General features: G+C 39.5%; 1 protein-coding gene across 1 annotated transcript in view; it reads left to right on the top strand.

The window, feature by feature from the left end:
• The first annotated feature begins 240 nt into the window (after positions 1 to 240).
• Positions 241 to 17836, top strand: part of LOC140564594 (protein phosphatase 1 regulatory subunit 37) — a 52918-nt gene continuing 35322 nt past the window's right edge. The window contains exons 1-3 of the mRNA XM_072690194.1: positions 241 to 376; positions 2942 to 3039; positions 16055 to 16175. Coding sequence (XP_072546295.1) covers positions 241 to 376; positions 2942 to 3039; positions 16055 to 16175 — 355 coding nt within the window. The remainder of the gene's footprint in view (positions 377 to 2941; positions 3040 to 16054; positions 16176 to 17836) is intronic.

Genomic DNA, 17836 nt, shown 5'->3' with positions numbered 1-17836 from the left:
GAGCAGTTCGCACAAGTGGATCCCGGAGTTCATTGACTGGTTTTGTTGTCAGACGGAATAGGAATTGGGTGATGTTTCCATAGCCGTGCTGGTATGGGTATAGCCATGAGGATAGACTCATGTTTACTTCATCAAATATTACTGGATGTCAACCGCCGTTAGTGCCTGTTCAGACTACCAGCGCTCAGATGGCCTACATCAAGTGAAGCCTCTCACATCTGGGCCGCGCCGCTGATGACAATGACAGGTCACACAGAGGAAGAAGAGGCGACGCGCCCGTTTGGAAAAAAGTGCAGAGGGGGGAAGCATGTGTCCTTTCCTCCTGACGAGGAGATGGTGTCAGGCTTCGCTGAAAGCAGGGACACACTACGGGACGGTGAGACGCTTTTCTATCCGTAGAATCTCTCCTTCAGCTCTTTCGCTCGCTGCCGATTCTCCAGCTCTGCAGTGGGCCTGAAAAGTATTTGGACACTTTAACCATTAAACCAATGGTCATGTTAATGTAATGGTGCGCTTAATTTTACACATACAGAAATATGATACATGATTTCAAGTATATTACATATATTAGAATACATATATGTATGTGTATGTGTATAAGAATAGATTTCTCAGATCCAACAATGCGCCGTCACACAACAACCTTGTATCTCAATTTTTACCGTTTTTCACTTTTTGACTTAATCTAAATCTAACAGTTGTTCTTAACATTGTGTAAAGAATTCATAATGCATGGACCAATAGAAATGCTCCAAAATGACCTGGAATAAAATCTACTTATATTGACTTCCATTGAAAGTTAAGAGGGTTTTTCCCTTCTCCTAGAAAGTTGTTGTTTTGGACATACGAGGATTAGACCACAGCAACAATGTATTTGTCACATAATGAAATATATAACATATATACCTGCTTATTAGAAATTGGCCATTTTTAAATGCAGGACATATATTTCAGTTGTATATAAAATCATATAAATTTAATGCATATATTTAAAACTATAGAAAAAACAGCAGCTTTACAGGAAATGGAAAAAACCCTCTTAGCTTTTAATGGAAGTCAATGTAAAAGATTTCACTCCAAGTCATTTTAGAAACATTTCTGTTGGTACGTTCATCATGATATTTTGACACAATGTAAAGTCAAATTATGCAAATTCAAATTATACCAAAATGTGAAATACAACAATAAAGATTATGTGGGACAGCGATGATATATATATATGATCCATATGTTACATATATACACATATATCATAAAGAAATGGGTATATATTTCAGAATATTGGTAAAAATATATCTGTATATATTTGTGTATGCATAATATGTGTATCATACTTATATTTTTGATTGTATTCCTGTAAAGCTGCTTTGTAATAATTGTATTGAATTGAAAAATAGTGCATACACAGGTCATGTATCAGATTTCTGTATTAGTATATTAGTATATATTACTATTTTATGGTGTGGAGAAAGCTTGGAGAAGAACTCCAGCCACTGCTCAATAATCCATAATACACCGTAAATGTCCAAATACTTTTAAAGGCCACTGTACATGCCAACTACAATACATCCTCTCTACTCCCTGATTAGACATGTATGTTTTCAGGACTACATGTAAACATTTAAAACGTGGCACAAATCTATTCATACTATGAGCAATATAAACAAGCTGCCATCAAATGAGATTGTTATGGTTTCATGTAAATTGTACTGCATCGCCACGTGATTCGCTGGATTCGCTGGAAAAGTCTCTCAATCTTAATTCTCTTTATTTTCCTCACAAACATGATAACACAGAATTACCGCTGCTCAGCTAACAGCTCCAGTGACCTAGATGTTTTGAAACAGATGAATTAATAAGATTAAAATTAATTAATGTCCAGGATTTGCACCATGCCTCCTGGCAGTTTAGGGGTTTAACTGGGGCCCTACTTTATGAACATTTGGTGGTAGAACAACCAAACGGATTTTATGGGAATAAAAAATCTGATAAACAGTCAATAATATAATTTTATAAATGTTTTTAGGGGATTTTATACTCTCACTGTTTGAATTAAATGGTGCCAGAGATTCTGAGCTTCTTGAAAAGATACTACACTGGGCCCCACAAATCTAACAGCTCTGCCAAAATACTCACACAATACATTTTTAGGGCCCCTGTTAGTAACAGACCCCTAGAATTACCCTAACGTACCCCCCTGCTGTTGCAAAGGTATGAAATATTGTCTAATATTATGGTCTGAAAACTCAACAAATTAACACACAGTATCACAGTATACATCATTTTACAATTCTTCTTATTATTCTTATTATTAACCCCAGGGGTTAAAGGTCTCAGTATCTTTATACAGTTATGCTAAGCTAATGCTATTGTATTATATATGCAATATAGCATTGCTATCATGCAAAATCTGCAATCTCCATTTTTGCCATTTTTTAGTTTTCGACATAATTTGAATCTGGCACTACTTCATTATGAATGGACCAATAGAAAAGCTCTATTAATATATATATACATATATAATTGGCTCCAATTGAAAATGAAAACTGAAACTGAAAACCTAAAGTTGCCGTTTTTGCATGACACCAGTGATAAACTTTAGAGTCATATTTTATTGATTATATTGCTCAGTTTATTACACTAGTCGTTTACTCTGTTTGTTTGTTTGTTTGTTTGCTTTTGACTCGCGAGTGATTCAAAGCTCATACTCATCATTTCTCTGAGATGTAATCTCACGGCTCAGAATGCATCTACCTTACTTTAATGAAGCAAAGAGAAGTGCATTAGAACTAAGGAGCGTTTTTCACGTCCTTTCATCAGCAGATCTAATTGCAGACAGCTCATTAAGACACAATAAACAGTAAATTAGTAGATAAGGAATGAAAGGTCGTCGCCGTTGAGGCGTTTATTCTGCGGGGTGATTTCTCTTTTTCTAATTTAGGTGACAGTCTAACCTTGGCAGAGATTATTTTGGCCTACGAGCAGAGCTGCAGGAAGCACAGAGTGGAGCCCGACCCGAAAACCCTGGACCAAATACAGGTGAGACGGCCAGAGCCCCGTTAAAACCCAGCCAGCCCAGGGCCCGGAGGTCTGGTTTCGTGAGCATATTTGCACTGGAAGTCACTGGAATGCAATGCTAATGTTTGATATTATTAATATACAGGGGTTGTGACTTGGGTTGGGGTCGTGTTGTTTAGAAGCTAAAAGGACGTGAAATTTGAAGCAAAATATTAACGTTAATTAGCCTAATGCAGTCTTATTGAACTTAGACACAAGAAGACAATAACAGTGCTGAAGAATGAAAGTAAATGAGAATCAAATACACTCAGGCATGAACACACACTCGCACACTCGCACGCTAACACTCACTCGCACACACCCACTCGCGCACACCCATGCATAATTCAGCCTGTGCACTCACTTATTTTACTTTGACCAGCAATGTTAAGAGCATCAGTTTCCCCTCTGCATAAATTTACGATTAGATCAAGGAGAATTATTTGTTGAAAATTAGAGACTTAGCAGTGCTTACATTAACCACGCTCTCTGTATTATCTGTGAGGTGCTAATGAGACCAATTGCATTTAAAGTAATGTAGGTGGTCCCCCCCCACCCCACCCACCCCAATACAGCCCCTACACCCCCTCCCCGCCCCTCCCCCCTTTCTAAAAAGAGTAAAATATGTATAGATAAGCACCGGCTAAAAGGAGGGATATTTAGTTGAAGACTGCATGTGAATTCATAATAAGGCTATGCAAAATGGAACTCGCTGCTTAAAGAGCATATTTATCAAATTAGGTATTTTCAGGCAGGGTAGTCCCTGGAGGACGGCTGTGGAAAACTATTTAAAGCTTTTATTGTACCCAGGGGCTTTCACTTTTCTTTGAAATGTTCTAAGTGGATGAAACAGCATTGCTTTTGGTTACGTCTTCATAGGAGAGTGGTAAACAACAATGGGTTTGAGCAATGGACCTGGGGTCTCCAAAAGCTTAGCAGAGACCCTGTTTGTTTATTTATTTATATATTTATTTATTTGTGGTTGCTGTTCTATTTTAAGTGCTGCTGCACGCTCTCGCTGGTCATTTGTAGGTTTAGCAAGCGACGTTTCTCAGAGGTAAAAGTACGTACAGTGCTTTTCACTTTAGCCTTGGGCCACGTTCACACAGCAGGTACAGTGGCCCAAGGCCGATTTTTCACCAAATTGGAACCTTTTAATGTTTTAATGGACATTTTAATGTGACCTAGATTATTTTTATAGTGTAAAGAAGAAACATTTAGCTGTAATAATGGTTCTCATGTATGCAGAACTACTAAAGAACCTTTAAATAAGCTTTTTTAAGTGTATACGGGGCCTAATGTAACTAAATTAACTTGTGAATTAATAGACTTGTGGGCCGATATAGAACCAAAAGGGTTTCTTTAAGCTGCCATAGTGGTTCTAATGTGTCAGAAGAACCATATAACTTTAAAGAAGGGTTCATGCATGGTTTTCAGATCTGCGATGGCGGTTCTCATGTATTCAGAAGTACCAAAGAGCCCTTAGAAGTGTGTATGGACTGTATCTTCAAAAGCTTAGTAAATACCCTGTTTATTTATTAATTTATTTATAAATTTTTTTATGTTTGCATATTTATTTGTGGTTGCCGTTCTTGTTGGACATTTGTTGGTTTAGCAAGCAATGATTCTCAGAGGTGTACATACAGTACTTTTTCCACATTCACACAGCAGGAAAATCCAAAAATCCAATAATCTCACCAAATTCAATGTTTTTTTAGGCCATTCCTGCTATCGTTTTAATGTGGCATACAGTATATATATGTATATATATATATATATATATATATATATATATATATATATATATATATATATATAGTCTTTTAGGCCGTGCACACTGCCATTTTAATGTGATCTAGATTATTTTAATATTCCTGTAACTGTAATAATGGTTCTCATGTATGCAGAACTACTAAAGAACCTTTAAATAAGCTTGTGGGGGTGTAAATAGGCCTAATGTAAATAAATCAACCTGTGAATTAATAGACTTGTGGGCCGATATAGAACCAAAAGAGTTTCTTTAAGCTGCCATAGTGGTTCTAATGTATCAGAAGAACCATATAACCTTAAAGAAGGGTTCATGCATGGTTTTCAGATCTGCGATGGTGGTTCTCATGTATTCAGAAGTACCAAAGAGCCCTTAGAAGTGTGTATGGACCATATCTCCAAAAGCTTAGTAAATACCCTGTTTATTTATTTATTTATTTATTTATGTTTGTATATTTATTTGTGGTTGCTGTTCTTGTTGGACATTTGTTGGTTTAGCAAGCAATGATTCTCAGAGGTTTACGTACAGTACTTTTTCCACATTCAACTAAGTGACAACTAAAGAACCTTTAAAGATGCCTATCGTAAGTGTTCAGCTTGTGATACCATGTGGAAAAGGTGTCATTGTGGTTCTACTATATCAGAAGAAACATTTAACCAGCCAATAGGGGATAATCTGTAATACTGGTTCTCATGTATTCAGAACTTTGAAATATGCGTTTCTCAAGAATATATGGTCTATTTATTTATTTATTTATGTTTATTTATTTGTGGTTGCCGTTCCTGTTGGACATTTGTTGGTTTAGCAAGCAATGATTCTCAGAGGTGTACGTACAGTTCTTTTTCCACATTCACACAGCAGGAAAATCCGAAAATCCAATATTCTCACCAAATTCAGTGTTTTTTTAGGCCGTTCCTGCTATCGTTTTAATGTGGCCTACAGTATATCCCACATACGTCTGAACAGTTCATGCTCCTAAACTGACACGTTTTCTAAAAAGAGCAGTGGCTGACAGCTTGGTTTATCACTAAGAACGTGTTCGAGCTCACTGTAAAAAATGTGTGGTATTTGTACACGCCCACTTCTTCTGTTTGCGTTCTTTGTTTCGATAAATTTTCCTTTTAAGCTTTTTATTTTCTATTGATGCCGCAGCAGCAGCGACCCCCTGTGGTAGAGTTTGGCCATTTTCTTAGGACGTCCTTGAAACACAGAGCAGTTACGTGCCCCAATGTTTACGAGCTCTGTTACCTCACTATCCCACCTCCCTCACTGCTGTCTGTCGTCCATTCTCCCGTCGCATTGCTGCGTATTGGATGTGTTCTGATCTGATTTCAATACCACACATATGAAAGAGGTCCAGATGGGATCTGAAAATGTCAGATTCATTGTGTTTTGCAGTTCACACTGCCACACAGATAACACACATCTCACCAAAAGAAAGATTAGATTCGGGCCACTTTTACCTACTGAGCGATCGTAGCCCATGATTAGGATTAGGGCAGTTTTAGGGCTGGCCAACGGGGTATAAAGCCCCCCAGCATTGAGCTGTGGAGCAGTGGAAGACCTGTGTTCTCTGGTATTATGGATGGTGGAGCTTCATCTAGTACTTTTGGGATGAGTTTTGGAGATCATCATCCAACATTCTGACCTCACTAACGCTCTTGTGGCTGAATGCAGTCAAATCCTCACAGCAATGCTCCTCCAAAATCCAGTAGAAAGCCTTCTTTCCTGGACTAGAGACTTTTGTTACACCAACAAAAGCTAGATCAGCTCTTTTTTAAATATCCTTGATTTCAGAAGAAACAATGAATGAGTAGGTGTCCCAATACTTTTGTCCATTAAGTGTGGCATCTAAAAGAGTTCCGCTGTTTAATACAGGAACCTTTTTTCCTCCTAAAGTGTCTAATCTGGCTCTCCTTGTAATGCAGCGTGCAGCTGATTTATTTAGTAGTGTAAAAGTGGTTCTTCTGGGGCGTTGCTCAAGGAACCCTCAAAAACCACATGTTCCATTATAGACTCCTCAAAATCAAGGTGCTACAAATGGTTCCTGGCATCACCTAAGAAACCCTTTGAAGTGTAAAGAAGAACCATTTAACCAAAGAACCAAGGGTTCATGCATGGCTTTCTGATCTGTAATAATGATTCTCATGTATTCAGAACTACTAAAGAACCTTTGAAGATGCTTAGTTTAAGGGCATTAGGGGACTAATGTAAAATGCCCATCAGCCGGTGGTCTCATATGGAACCAAAAGTGGTTCTTGAGGCTGTCCTAAGTGGTTCTACTGTATCAGAAGAACCATTTAACCAACCAATAGGGGTTAATCTGTAATACTTGTTCTCGTGTATTAAGAACTACTACTAGAACCAGTACAAGAACCTTTAAATATGCTTTTCTCAAGAATATATGGGGTGTATTGTAAATAATGCCCATCAGCTTCTTTGAGCTGTCAAAATGGATCTACTGTATCTAGAACTTCTAAAGAACCCTTAAATATGCCTTTCCTACTGTAAATACTGCCCATCAGCATGTGATCCCATAAGGACCCAAAGGGCTGAAAGAACCCGTTGTAGCACCTTTATTTGTACAGAGTGTACAGAAGAACCAGACAAAGGAGCATTTGTGCAAGGTTCTTTGAGCTGGTTCTACTGTATCTAGAACTTCTAAAGAACCTTTGAAAAAGCCTTTCTCAAGAATTTAAGGAGCTTAATTTATTAATGCCTTTGGGTTGTGGTCCCATATGTAACCAAAAGTGGTTCTTCAAGCGGTCATAGTGGTTCTAGTGTATCACCACACTAAGAGGGGTTTATGCATAGTTTTTTAATCTGCAATAAGGGTTCTCATGTTATCAGAATACTAAAGAACCTTTAAAGATGCCTATCTTAAGTGTATATGGGGTGTAAAGTGAATAATGAGCTTGTGGTCCCATGTGAAACCAAAAGTGGTTCTTTAAGTTGTCATTGTGGTTCTACTACATCAGAAGAACCATTTAACCAGCCAATAGGGGATAATCTGTAATACTGGTTCTCTTGTATTCAGAACTACTACTAGAACCTTTAAATATGCCTTTCTCAAGAATATATGGAGTGTATTGTAAATAATGCCCATCAGCTTGTGGTCCCATATAGACCCAAAAATAGTTCTTTAAGCTATCATAGTGGTTCTACTGTATCGGAAGAACCATTTAACTACACCGGGAAAATGTGTGACATGCATGCATGTATTTTCAATCTGTAATAATGGTTCTTGTGTCTTTAGAACTACTGAAGAACCTTTAAAGATGCCTTTCTTAATGTACATACTGTCCATCAGCTTGTGGTCCCATATGGACCCAAAGGTGGTTCTTCTCTAGCATCACTGAAAGAACCCTTTGAAGCACCTTTATTTGTCCAGTGTGAACAGAAGAACCATTTAACCAAAGGGGCCTTTAAGGTTCTTTGAGCTGTGAAGGGGGGGTTACTGTATCTAGAACTGCTAAAGAAGAATGCCTTCAGATTGTGGTCCCATATGGACCCAAAAATTGTTCTTCAAGCTGTCATAGTGGTTCTACTGTATCAGAAGAACCATATAACCACACAAAGAAGAGTTTGTGCATGGTTTTCTGACATGCATTAATGGTTCTCATGTATTCAGAACTACTGAAGAACCTTTGAAGATGCCTTTCTTAAGTGTATATGGGGCGTAAAGTGAATAATGCTGATCAGCATGTGGTCCCAAAAGTGGAACCAAAAGTGGTCCTTCTATCCATGCTTGCCACAGCAGTTCTCCTGTATCTATAACTACTGAAGAACCTTTAAAGAAGCCTTTTTTTAAGTCTATTATGTAAATGATAATGACCATCAGCTCCTGGTCCCGGTGTATCTGTTGCTTTCGCAGGAGAACTGAGGCCCAGCCACTGCTGCCGAGCTTTCACATCCAGCTCTTGCTGGAAACTCTAGAGAGGCGTTATTATTATTCATCAGTGACAAAGTGAGAGGAGTAACAGGAGCGTCCACAGAGCCGCTGGTCGCTATAGAAGTCGAGAAAGCACCATCAAAAGTTTTAACATGTGCCGAACGAGACGTAGGTTTTGGGAGAAGTTTGTATTTCAAACCAAAGCGTTCCCCCACTGGAGTAAAAGCAGCTCCGGCTACCCCTCTCTCGCTCTCTCTCTCAGTTTCTCTCTCTCTCTCTCTGGCTGCTTTCAGTGCATCAGAAAGCTCCTGCCTCTCTGATATGTAATAACCATCCTCCTTCCAGCACGCGGGGAAAAGTCACTCATATCTAAACACCATCAAGTATAAATAACTTCCACACTGTTAAACTTTAATGCGCCTCACACCCTCTGGACCGCACTGCTCCACTGATGATGAAAAGGAGACGTGTTTATTTCTCAGCCACGACCTTCTTACACTCATCTAATCACTGGGTTTTGCCTTATATTAACATTACACTACACCTACATATATATATATATATTATTATTATTATTATTATTATTATTATTATTATTTTAGATGTATATGTATTGTATTTTATGTATATATTAGTATACAATACTATGTAGAGGCTTTAGGCCTATAAAGATAAACCACTGACCACTGGATTTTTGATTATTTGGGTTTATTCTAATGTTATATAGAGTTAATTACAGGTAGACACTCTCACTGACCACTGACTTTATGTTTATTTGGTTTTATTCTAATGTTATATAGAGTTAATTACAGGTAGACACTCTTATGGACCACTGACTTTATGTTTATTTGGGTTTATTCTAATGTTATATAGAGTTAATTACAGGTAGACACTCTCACTGACCACTGACTTTATGTATATTTGGTTTTATTCTAATGTTATATAGAGTTAATTACAGGTAGACACTCTTACTGACGTACAGTAAAAAGGAACAATAATATCTAATTCTGAAGAAAGTAGGTGAGATCTGTGACTGATTTACCAAACCAGGTGTTGATCTGAGGAGAACTCTAAATAGTACTAGACTCCATGAGGAGAACTCTGGAGATGTTCTAATGATGAACACAGTGATGGAGAACCACCACCACTTTCTGTAGGAGTGTTATTATTAGTGTTTATTCTTTTATTAGTGTTTTACTGAGCCGATAAACACTTACTGCCCAGATAAGCAGCTTCTTCAAAAACTTTTGCAGAGCACTGCATTTATTTCTAATATACGTCCTCCTGCACATCTCTGAGCAGATGAGCAGACAGAGGGAAAGACACGGGAAACATTTTTAAAAGTCAATTAAAAATTTTGTGTATGTTTTAATTTTTTTTAATGATAAATTAAGTTACTAATTTTGTCCATGCTCTTTCTAGACACTGCAGGTTTAATTGCTAATTGTTAACCGGGAATGAATATATTTGCATATTAATTAGCACCTCAATTTACATTTTTAATTTGCCGCCTTCAAAGGGTGTGAGATAAAAGGTCGTGTTATTTTAAATAATTTATCCTTTATTGCAGAAAAGATGCTGAAAGGAAAATGTGCGGCTGATTTTAACCCCTGAGAGCTTTTATTTTTTTATTTTTTTATTTTTTTTCTGGGGAAAATGTTCTGAAATCATTTTTGCCGCTAATTAAATGAGCCCCCCCCCCTCAAAAATAAAAAAAAGGAAAACAGAGACGAATAAGAAATAAGAGAAGAAGAGGGAAAAATGCTCTAAAACAGTCCTTAATACAAAGCCACCCAGACAGCGCAGTGCTGCAGTGGGCCTGTGTCGCTCTTTGAGGGTAGGAATGAGAAATGCACTGGAGATGCAGGCTTGCGTGGAAGTGGAGTCGCTAAGCTGTGTCCCGCTCCGCCCCGAGGAGGCATGCCGTTCTTTTTATCACTTCATTTCGTCCCCTCTCCCTCCTGACACATCAGTACGTTTGGCACTTATTCCTTATTTTCCTTCTTGCGCAATGCACAGGGCTGAACATTGCTCCGCTGCGAAGGGCCTCACAAATCTCCTCGTTTATTAAGATGTAGAAAAAAAAAAAAACATCAAACAAAAGGCGAAAAAGGTTCTGAATCCACGGCCCCAAGTCTTCACTGTCAAGGCGTTCTTCATGTGCTTAAGGAACTATGGGGAGTGTTCGCAGGCTCCAGCATCTGATTTGTTTTCTTCTTAGCGTTCCCTCTGTCCCAGATGACATCTTGTTAATGTTTACAGCAGATTGATCCAGGACCTCGATCAGGCTGATATGTACTGGCTGCTATATGCCATCTGCTATCTGCTGTCTAGCTGCTAGATTAGCCATATTGGGCTGTACACATTTCTTAATGCAGGACAGGTTTTTTTTTTTGTCCCCCTCACTTCAGCACAGGAAGGGTGCTATTACTTTTGGGTGCTAAATCTCAACCCACCTTCACTATGTGGGGGAACTGCAGGCCTTTTATAGATGGAATAATGCTGTACAACCATTTTACAATTATACACTCTCACTGACCAATGACTTTATGTATATTTGGGTTTATTTTAATGTTATATAGAGTTAATTGCTGATAGACACTCTCACTGACCACTGACTTTATGTTTATGTGCATTAATTCTAATGTTATATAGAGTTAATTAAAGGTAGACATTGTCACTCAGTTGATGTTTATTTGGGCTTATTCTAAAGTTATATAGAGTTAATTACAGGTAGACACTCTCACTGACCACTGACTTTATGTTTATTTGGGTTTATTCTAATGTTATATAGAGTTAATTACAGGTAGATGCTCTCACTGACCACTGACTTTAGGTTTATTTGGGTTTATTCTAATGTTATATAGAGTTAATTACAGGTAGACACTCTCACTGACCACTGACTTTATGTTTATTTGGGTTTATTCTAATGTTATATAGCGTTAATTACAGGTAGACACTCTCACTGACCACTGACCTTATGTAAATATTGGGATTATTCTAATGTTATATAGAGTTAATTACAGGTAGACACTCTCACTGACCACTGACTTTATGTTTATTCACTGACCACTGACTTCATGTTTATGTGCATTTATTCTAAAGTTATATAGAGTTAATAACAGGTAGACACTCACTGACCACTGACTTTAGGTTTATTTGGGTTTATTCTAATGTTATATAGCGTTAATTACAGGTAGACACTCTCACTGACCACTGACCTTATGTAAATATTGGGATTATTCTAATGTTATATAGAGTTAATTACAGGTAGACACTCTCACTGACCACTGACTTTATGTTTATTTGGGTTTATTCTAATGTTATATAGAGATAATTACAGGTAGACTGAGATAAGAGCATGCACAGTGTACAGTACTTTTATTGCATTTGTAATCACTCTGAAAAAAATGCCTTTCATGCTCCCGGAATAACAAAGAGATCATTATCGGCGGAGTTGGTGTCCTCCTGTAGCTCTTTTGAACGAGGACGTTTCAACGCCGAAAGAAAACACAAACAGACAGTATTTGAAAAATAAGCCGTTGCTCGATTTACTCACTGGTTTTTGCCCAAATGAAGCCAATTGAGGCTCTCGCTTGAAGCATGAAAAATGCTATAAATGATCACATCCCTCCTCAGATGAAGGATTTGATTTCGCCGTGTTTTTTTCTCCCCCTCTTTCCTGGGCGGATGCTATTCTTAGTGTTGCTCACGCTTGTTCGAAGCAGAGATGCTTACCTCGCCCCACTGTTCGCAGATTAATATTGCTCCTCAGACTGACACAGTCAAATTATATGTATGTAGAGCAGGCAATGGGCAAATGAATGCATCAACAGATGACCAGCTGTTTCTAATTAATATACCCTGCTTAATTAAAAGGGAACATTTGCATCAACAGTAAATGGAGCGAAATTCATAATTCATGGTTTTAGTGTGAACAAGCAGAAACCTTCAATTTGTTTATATGGAAAAAATCTACATAAACAACTGTTTACATCTCCCTGTCTGTCTCTCCACCTCTTTCTCTCTCTCTCTATTTTTCTTTTGCAGAAAATAACCTGTCTGAATATCCGAGCCAAGTGTCTCGATCTGAAGGGTGAGTGAACAGATTTTTTTTACTTTGTAAACAATTTATTATTGCGTTCATAAAAAAAGTACTGTATTATTACTGTAATTTGATTTGAGGGATGGAGGCTCTCTTTACCTCTGCTCCTCTGAGCTCATATACATCCCTCTATTTCCCACTGTTATTGACTGTAAGTGCTCTTCTGCTGCAGTAGGTACTTTCAGTCCATCTCTTTAGGAAGCTTTATGACTGCCTAGGTGAATACGCCATTCAGCCATAACTTTAAAACCGCTTACAAGCGAAGTGAAGAACATTGGTTATCTGATTTCAGTGGTGGATATATAGTCAAGAGGTGGATATATAGTCGGTTCTTGAAGGTGATGAAGGTTTTGAAGCAGAAAAAATGGAAAAAGAGTAAAACAATTGAGACACTTTGACAAGAATTAAGGTGTGATGTTCTAGATGACTGGGTCAGAACATCTCCAAAACATCGGGCAGGTCTTGTGGGAGGTTCCTGGTGTGCATTGGGCAGTGGCTTCCAAAAGTGGTCTTAGGAAGGACAACTGTCCGGTGAAGCAGTGACAGGGTCATGGAGGCCCCAACTCACAACTTACTCACATTGTGGAGGCCATGTCTCGAGGATGGTGGTGGGGGGGTGGGGGGGGGGGTGGGGGTATGAGCTGTTTTGGCCAACATAATGTTAAATATTAGGCAGGTGGATTTAATATTATGGCTGATTTGTGTAGCTTTATTAAATAATAATTTCTCAGGTTGAAATAGTTTGTTTGACTGTGTACTTTATTTGGTTTGCATTTGAGAATATCTGAAAATATTAATATAAAAATGAAAGAAATATATATAAAAAAACGGTTTTAAAGACATGTCAGGAAATCTGGGTAAGTTAATGGTGTCATTTGAATAAAATTTGGTGCGATAGAAATAGGCAATGCGGCCGATCCAGGCATATTTCAATGGATCGGGTATTGGATATTTTAATCTCAATCCAGTCCCGAGTCTTTGGTTTAGCCATGGTGTTTAGAGCGCCATCTGGTGTCCTCAAGATGCCATTAACAGCCATTATCCCCAGCCGGCTGCAGCAGCAGTGCGGATGCTCTCAAAAGGAGTTGAGGTTCTGCAGTGTGGAGCTATTTTACAGTGGAACCTGAAAAACGACCATAATATCTGACCCTTTATAAAACTCTCACTGAAACGCTCTGTTTTCGAATTGACTAGGGAAGTCAGTGGTGATACCCAGCCCTACTATCACTATACGACTAGAGAAATCAGTGGTGATACCCAGCCCTACTATGTACTATCACTATACGACTAGGGAAGTCAGTGGTGATACCCAGCCCTACTATGTACTATCATTATACGACTAGAGAAATCAGTGGTGATACCCAGCCCTACTATGTACTATCACTATACGACTAGAGAAATCAGTGGTGATACCCAGCCCTACTATGTACTATCACTATACGACTAGGGAAGTCAGTGGTGATACCCAGCCCTACTATGTACTATCACTATACGACTAGAGAAATCAGTGGTGATACCCAGCCCTACTATGTACTATCACTATACGACTAGAGAAATCAGTGGTGATACCCAGCCCTACTATGTACTATCACTATACGACTAGGGAAGTCAGTGGTGATACCCAGCCCTACTATGTACTATCACTATACGACTAGAGAAATCAGTGGTGATACCCAGCCCTACTATGTACTATCACTATACGACTAGAGAAATCAGTGGTGATACCCAGCCCTACTATGTACTATCACTATACGACTAGAGAAATCAGTGGTGATACCCAGCCCTACTATGTACTATCACTATACGACTAGGGAAGTCAGTGGTGATACCCAGCCCTACTATGTACTATCATTATACGACTAGAGAAATCAGTGGGGATACCCAGCCCTACTATGTACTATCACTATACCACAGTATCTACTATTTCTACTGACTTGGCTTTATCTTATTTACCACAAATAAATCTAATCACAGTAAACTGATGTCACACTTGAACTCATGCAGTAAGTCCTTAACATAGACTCAGAGAGTTAAGTGCTGCGTATTAGTGTTTGGAACAGGGGATTTACAGCTATCTGTCAGGAATTCTCTACAGAATGGGGATATAGGAAAAAGTAATGAGGAGATACAGTCAGCCTCGTAAGCAGGATTAGGCCTGCGCTGTAGGCCACGCTCTTCCTCTCTCTCTCTCTCTCTCTCTCTCTCTCTCTCTCTCTCTCTCTCTCTCTCTCTCAAAGCACACAAATAGACCAATTTGCGGTTGTTTAGGTTCGTTTTTCATGTTAAACCTTTGCTTGCCGGTTCTGGAGGCTCCAAGCCGTACAAGATGACCATCATTTTTCACCGCTTCCAAACGTGCGACTGGACCCAAACAGCGGGAAATCTTCCGCCCCATACTGTGAGATAACATCGGAAACTTTGTCAGGCCTCTTAATTGAAATCTACACGCAGATCCTGCGGGGCTCGGATTAAGCCTCTGTCCCTTTGATGAGTGTAGCGGCGGTTATTGATAGGAGTGGATGGGAGATTTTAAATGCGGGTCAGCGTGTTCCAGCTCCCTGCACCGTGTCACGCGCTTGATGACATCTGACTCGGAGACTCAGTATCATTATCTGAGGTTGGCAGAGGGGGATTAGAAAAATGGGATTTTGCGGACCCCCCCCCCCTCCCCCCATGTACGGTACAGTTAAGTGATTATTGTAAAAATAATTTTACAAATGATTATGCTAATGATGAATAAATTATCGCCTCTCCAGCGCGCGGCTGTGAGCGATCCGGCTTCTCCCCGACCAGGAAGATAAGAGTTTATGAGGCGGAGAGGGCTTGCGCGGCGCGGGCCTAATAAAGACGCACTGCTGTGGCCATCAAAGTGTTTCTCTAGGCTTTGTTTAAAAGTCATCTGTTCCTGAATAATCAGCGGCTCTTTGATTTTCCTCTCCGCGGAGGACGTGATCGCGTTCGCGCGCCGTTCTTTGGCTCTTTAATGAACACCAACCACCAAGTCACATCTGTAGAGCTGCCGAATTCAAAGTCCGCACCGTTAGATTTGGGACGGGTGTGCGCCGCCGCGGCACTGCGCTGATTTCAGGACTTTGATTTCCGCGGGAGGACGGGCACTTTTGCTTGTTGAAGGAATGCTCCTGAGTTTTTCAAACTAGTCTCTATCTGCTGCATCTGTAGTAGAGGTGGAATAGTGAGCCGCCGTCTGTATCCGGGTCTGTTTCGTGCTCAGAATGCTGTATCTGTGTTTGGAGTTAAACTGGGAATGGTGGGTGGAGGTCAAGCTGAGGTCTGGAAGGCTCGTAGGATTGCTGGAAAGGCCAATGAAAAGCCCTGCGTGACTGCAGTAGACTGTAGGGACTCTCTGGACTCTATCTCTGGAGTGGTGGTGCACTGTTCTACTGTGCAGTAGACCTTCCTTGGATTCGAACGGAAAGTGGACATGGCATAAGCCTGAGTTTTATCATCCTCAAAGCAGTGTTTCATTTTACATGCACATCGGAGTGCAAAAGTCTGGCCATTTGAGCTGGGCTAGATAACTTTCACCAAGGTCTAAGACCTTAATTAGCTTGTTAGTGCTATGGCGTCTTCATGGTCATTATTAGGATAGGCCTAAAGATGCAGATTTCAAGTATTAATAAATAATCAGTCAGCACTCAGAAATCAGAAATCTACCAAAGATAGCAAAGCATTTTCAGGGTTAGCCGTTTCCTCAGTTTGTAATGCAGTACAAAAATGGCAGTTAACAGGAACGGTGGAGGTCAAGTTGAGGTCGAGCCCAAAAAAAGACCTTCAGGAATATTTAACTCTGGAGTGGTGGTGCACTGTTCTACTGTGCAGCGACTCCTGCACAAATCAGAAGTAGACCTTCCTTGGATTCAAACTGAAAGTGGAAATGGCATAAGCCTGAAGTTTACCATCCTCAAAGCAGTGTTTCATTATACATGTACAATGGAGTGCAAAACTTTGGCCATTTGAGCTGGGCTAGATAACTTTCACCAAGATCTCAGACCCTTAATTAGCTCCATGGTCATTGTTAGGATAGGCCAAAAGATGCAGATTTCAAATATTAATAAATAATCAGCCAGCACTCAGAAATCAGAAATCTACACAAAGATAGCAAAGCATTTTCAGGGTTAGCCGTTTCCTCAGTTTGTAATGCAGTACAAAAATGGCAGTTAACAGGAATGGTGGAGGTCAAGTTGAGGTCGAGCCCAAAAAGAGAGAGAACTGCTCATAGGATTGCAGGAAAGGCAAAGCAAACCCCTATTTGGCTGCAAAAAAAACCTTCAGGAATATTTAACTCTGGGGTGGTGGTGCACTGTTCTACTGTGCAGCAAAACCTGCACTAATATAACCTTCATGGTGGACTCACCAGAAGAAGACCTTTATGGGATTTGAACTAAAAGTGGATATGGCATAAAACCTTTTTACTGTTTTACTGAGTTTTACTGAGTTTTACTCTTGCTCAAGCAGCATTTTAGTATACATGCACAGTGCCATGGACAGGTTTAGGCACCCAAACAGATGCCTAAACCTTTTAGTAAATTCTCAGACCCGAATAAGCTTCTTAGTGCTGTGGTTTCTTCTAGACCAAAGTGCTGCAGATTTCGAATTTTATAAATAGTCTGAGTCCTCAAACCTCATCCCATCAATCAGCACTCTGGAAATGTTTCCCCAGTTCATAACGCCATTAAGAAGTGGTAGTTAACAGGAACGGTGGAGGTCACGTTAAGAAGAAAAAACTAACAGAGAGAAGTGCTCATAGGATTGCTGGAAAGGCAACCCAAACCCATGTTTAGCCCAATTTGGATGGGGTTAGTTTTACATGGGGAGGTGAAGTGATGTCATTTCACTACAGGCATTCGTTATGTTTATGACCAAATCGTATGGGCTAAGGAGGGTTTAGGAGTGGCAGCTCAATTTACTTACAGCTGTGACCTTCAAAATAGCCACCAGTGTCCTGTAGCCACTGATAAAGTATTACAGGATCAAATTACAGGAAACGGCTATA

Source organism: Salminus brasiliensis, chromosome 10 (assembly GCF_030463535.1).
Source record: "Salminus brasiliensis chromosome 10, fSalBra1.hap2, whole genome shotgun sequence".
Taxonomy (NCBI): domain Eukaryota; kingdom Metazoa; phylum Chordata; class Actinopteri; order Characiformes; family Bryconidae; genus Salminus; species Salminus brasiliensis.
Note: the sequence above shows the minus strand (reverse complement) of the source record. Positions and strands in the feature narration are given on the sequence as shown.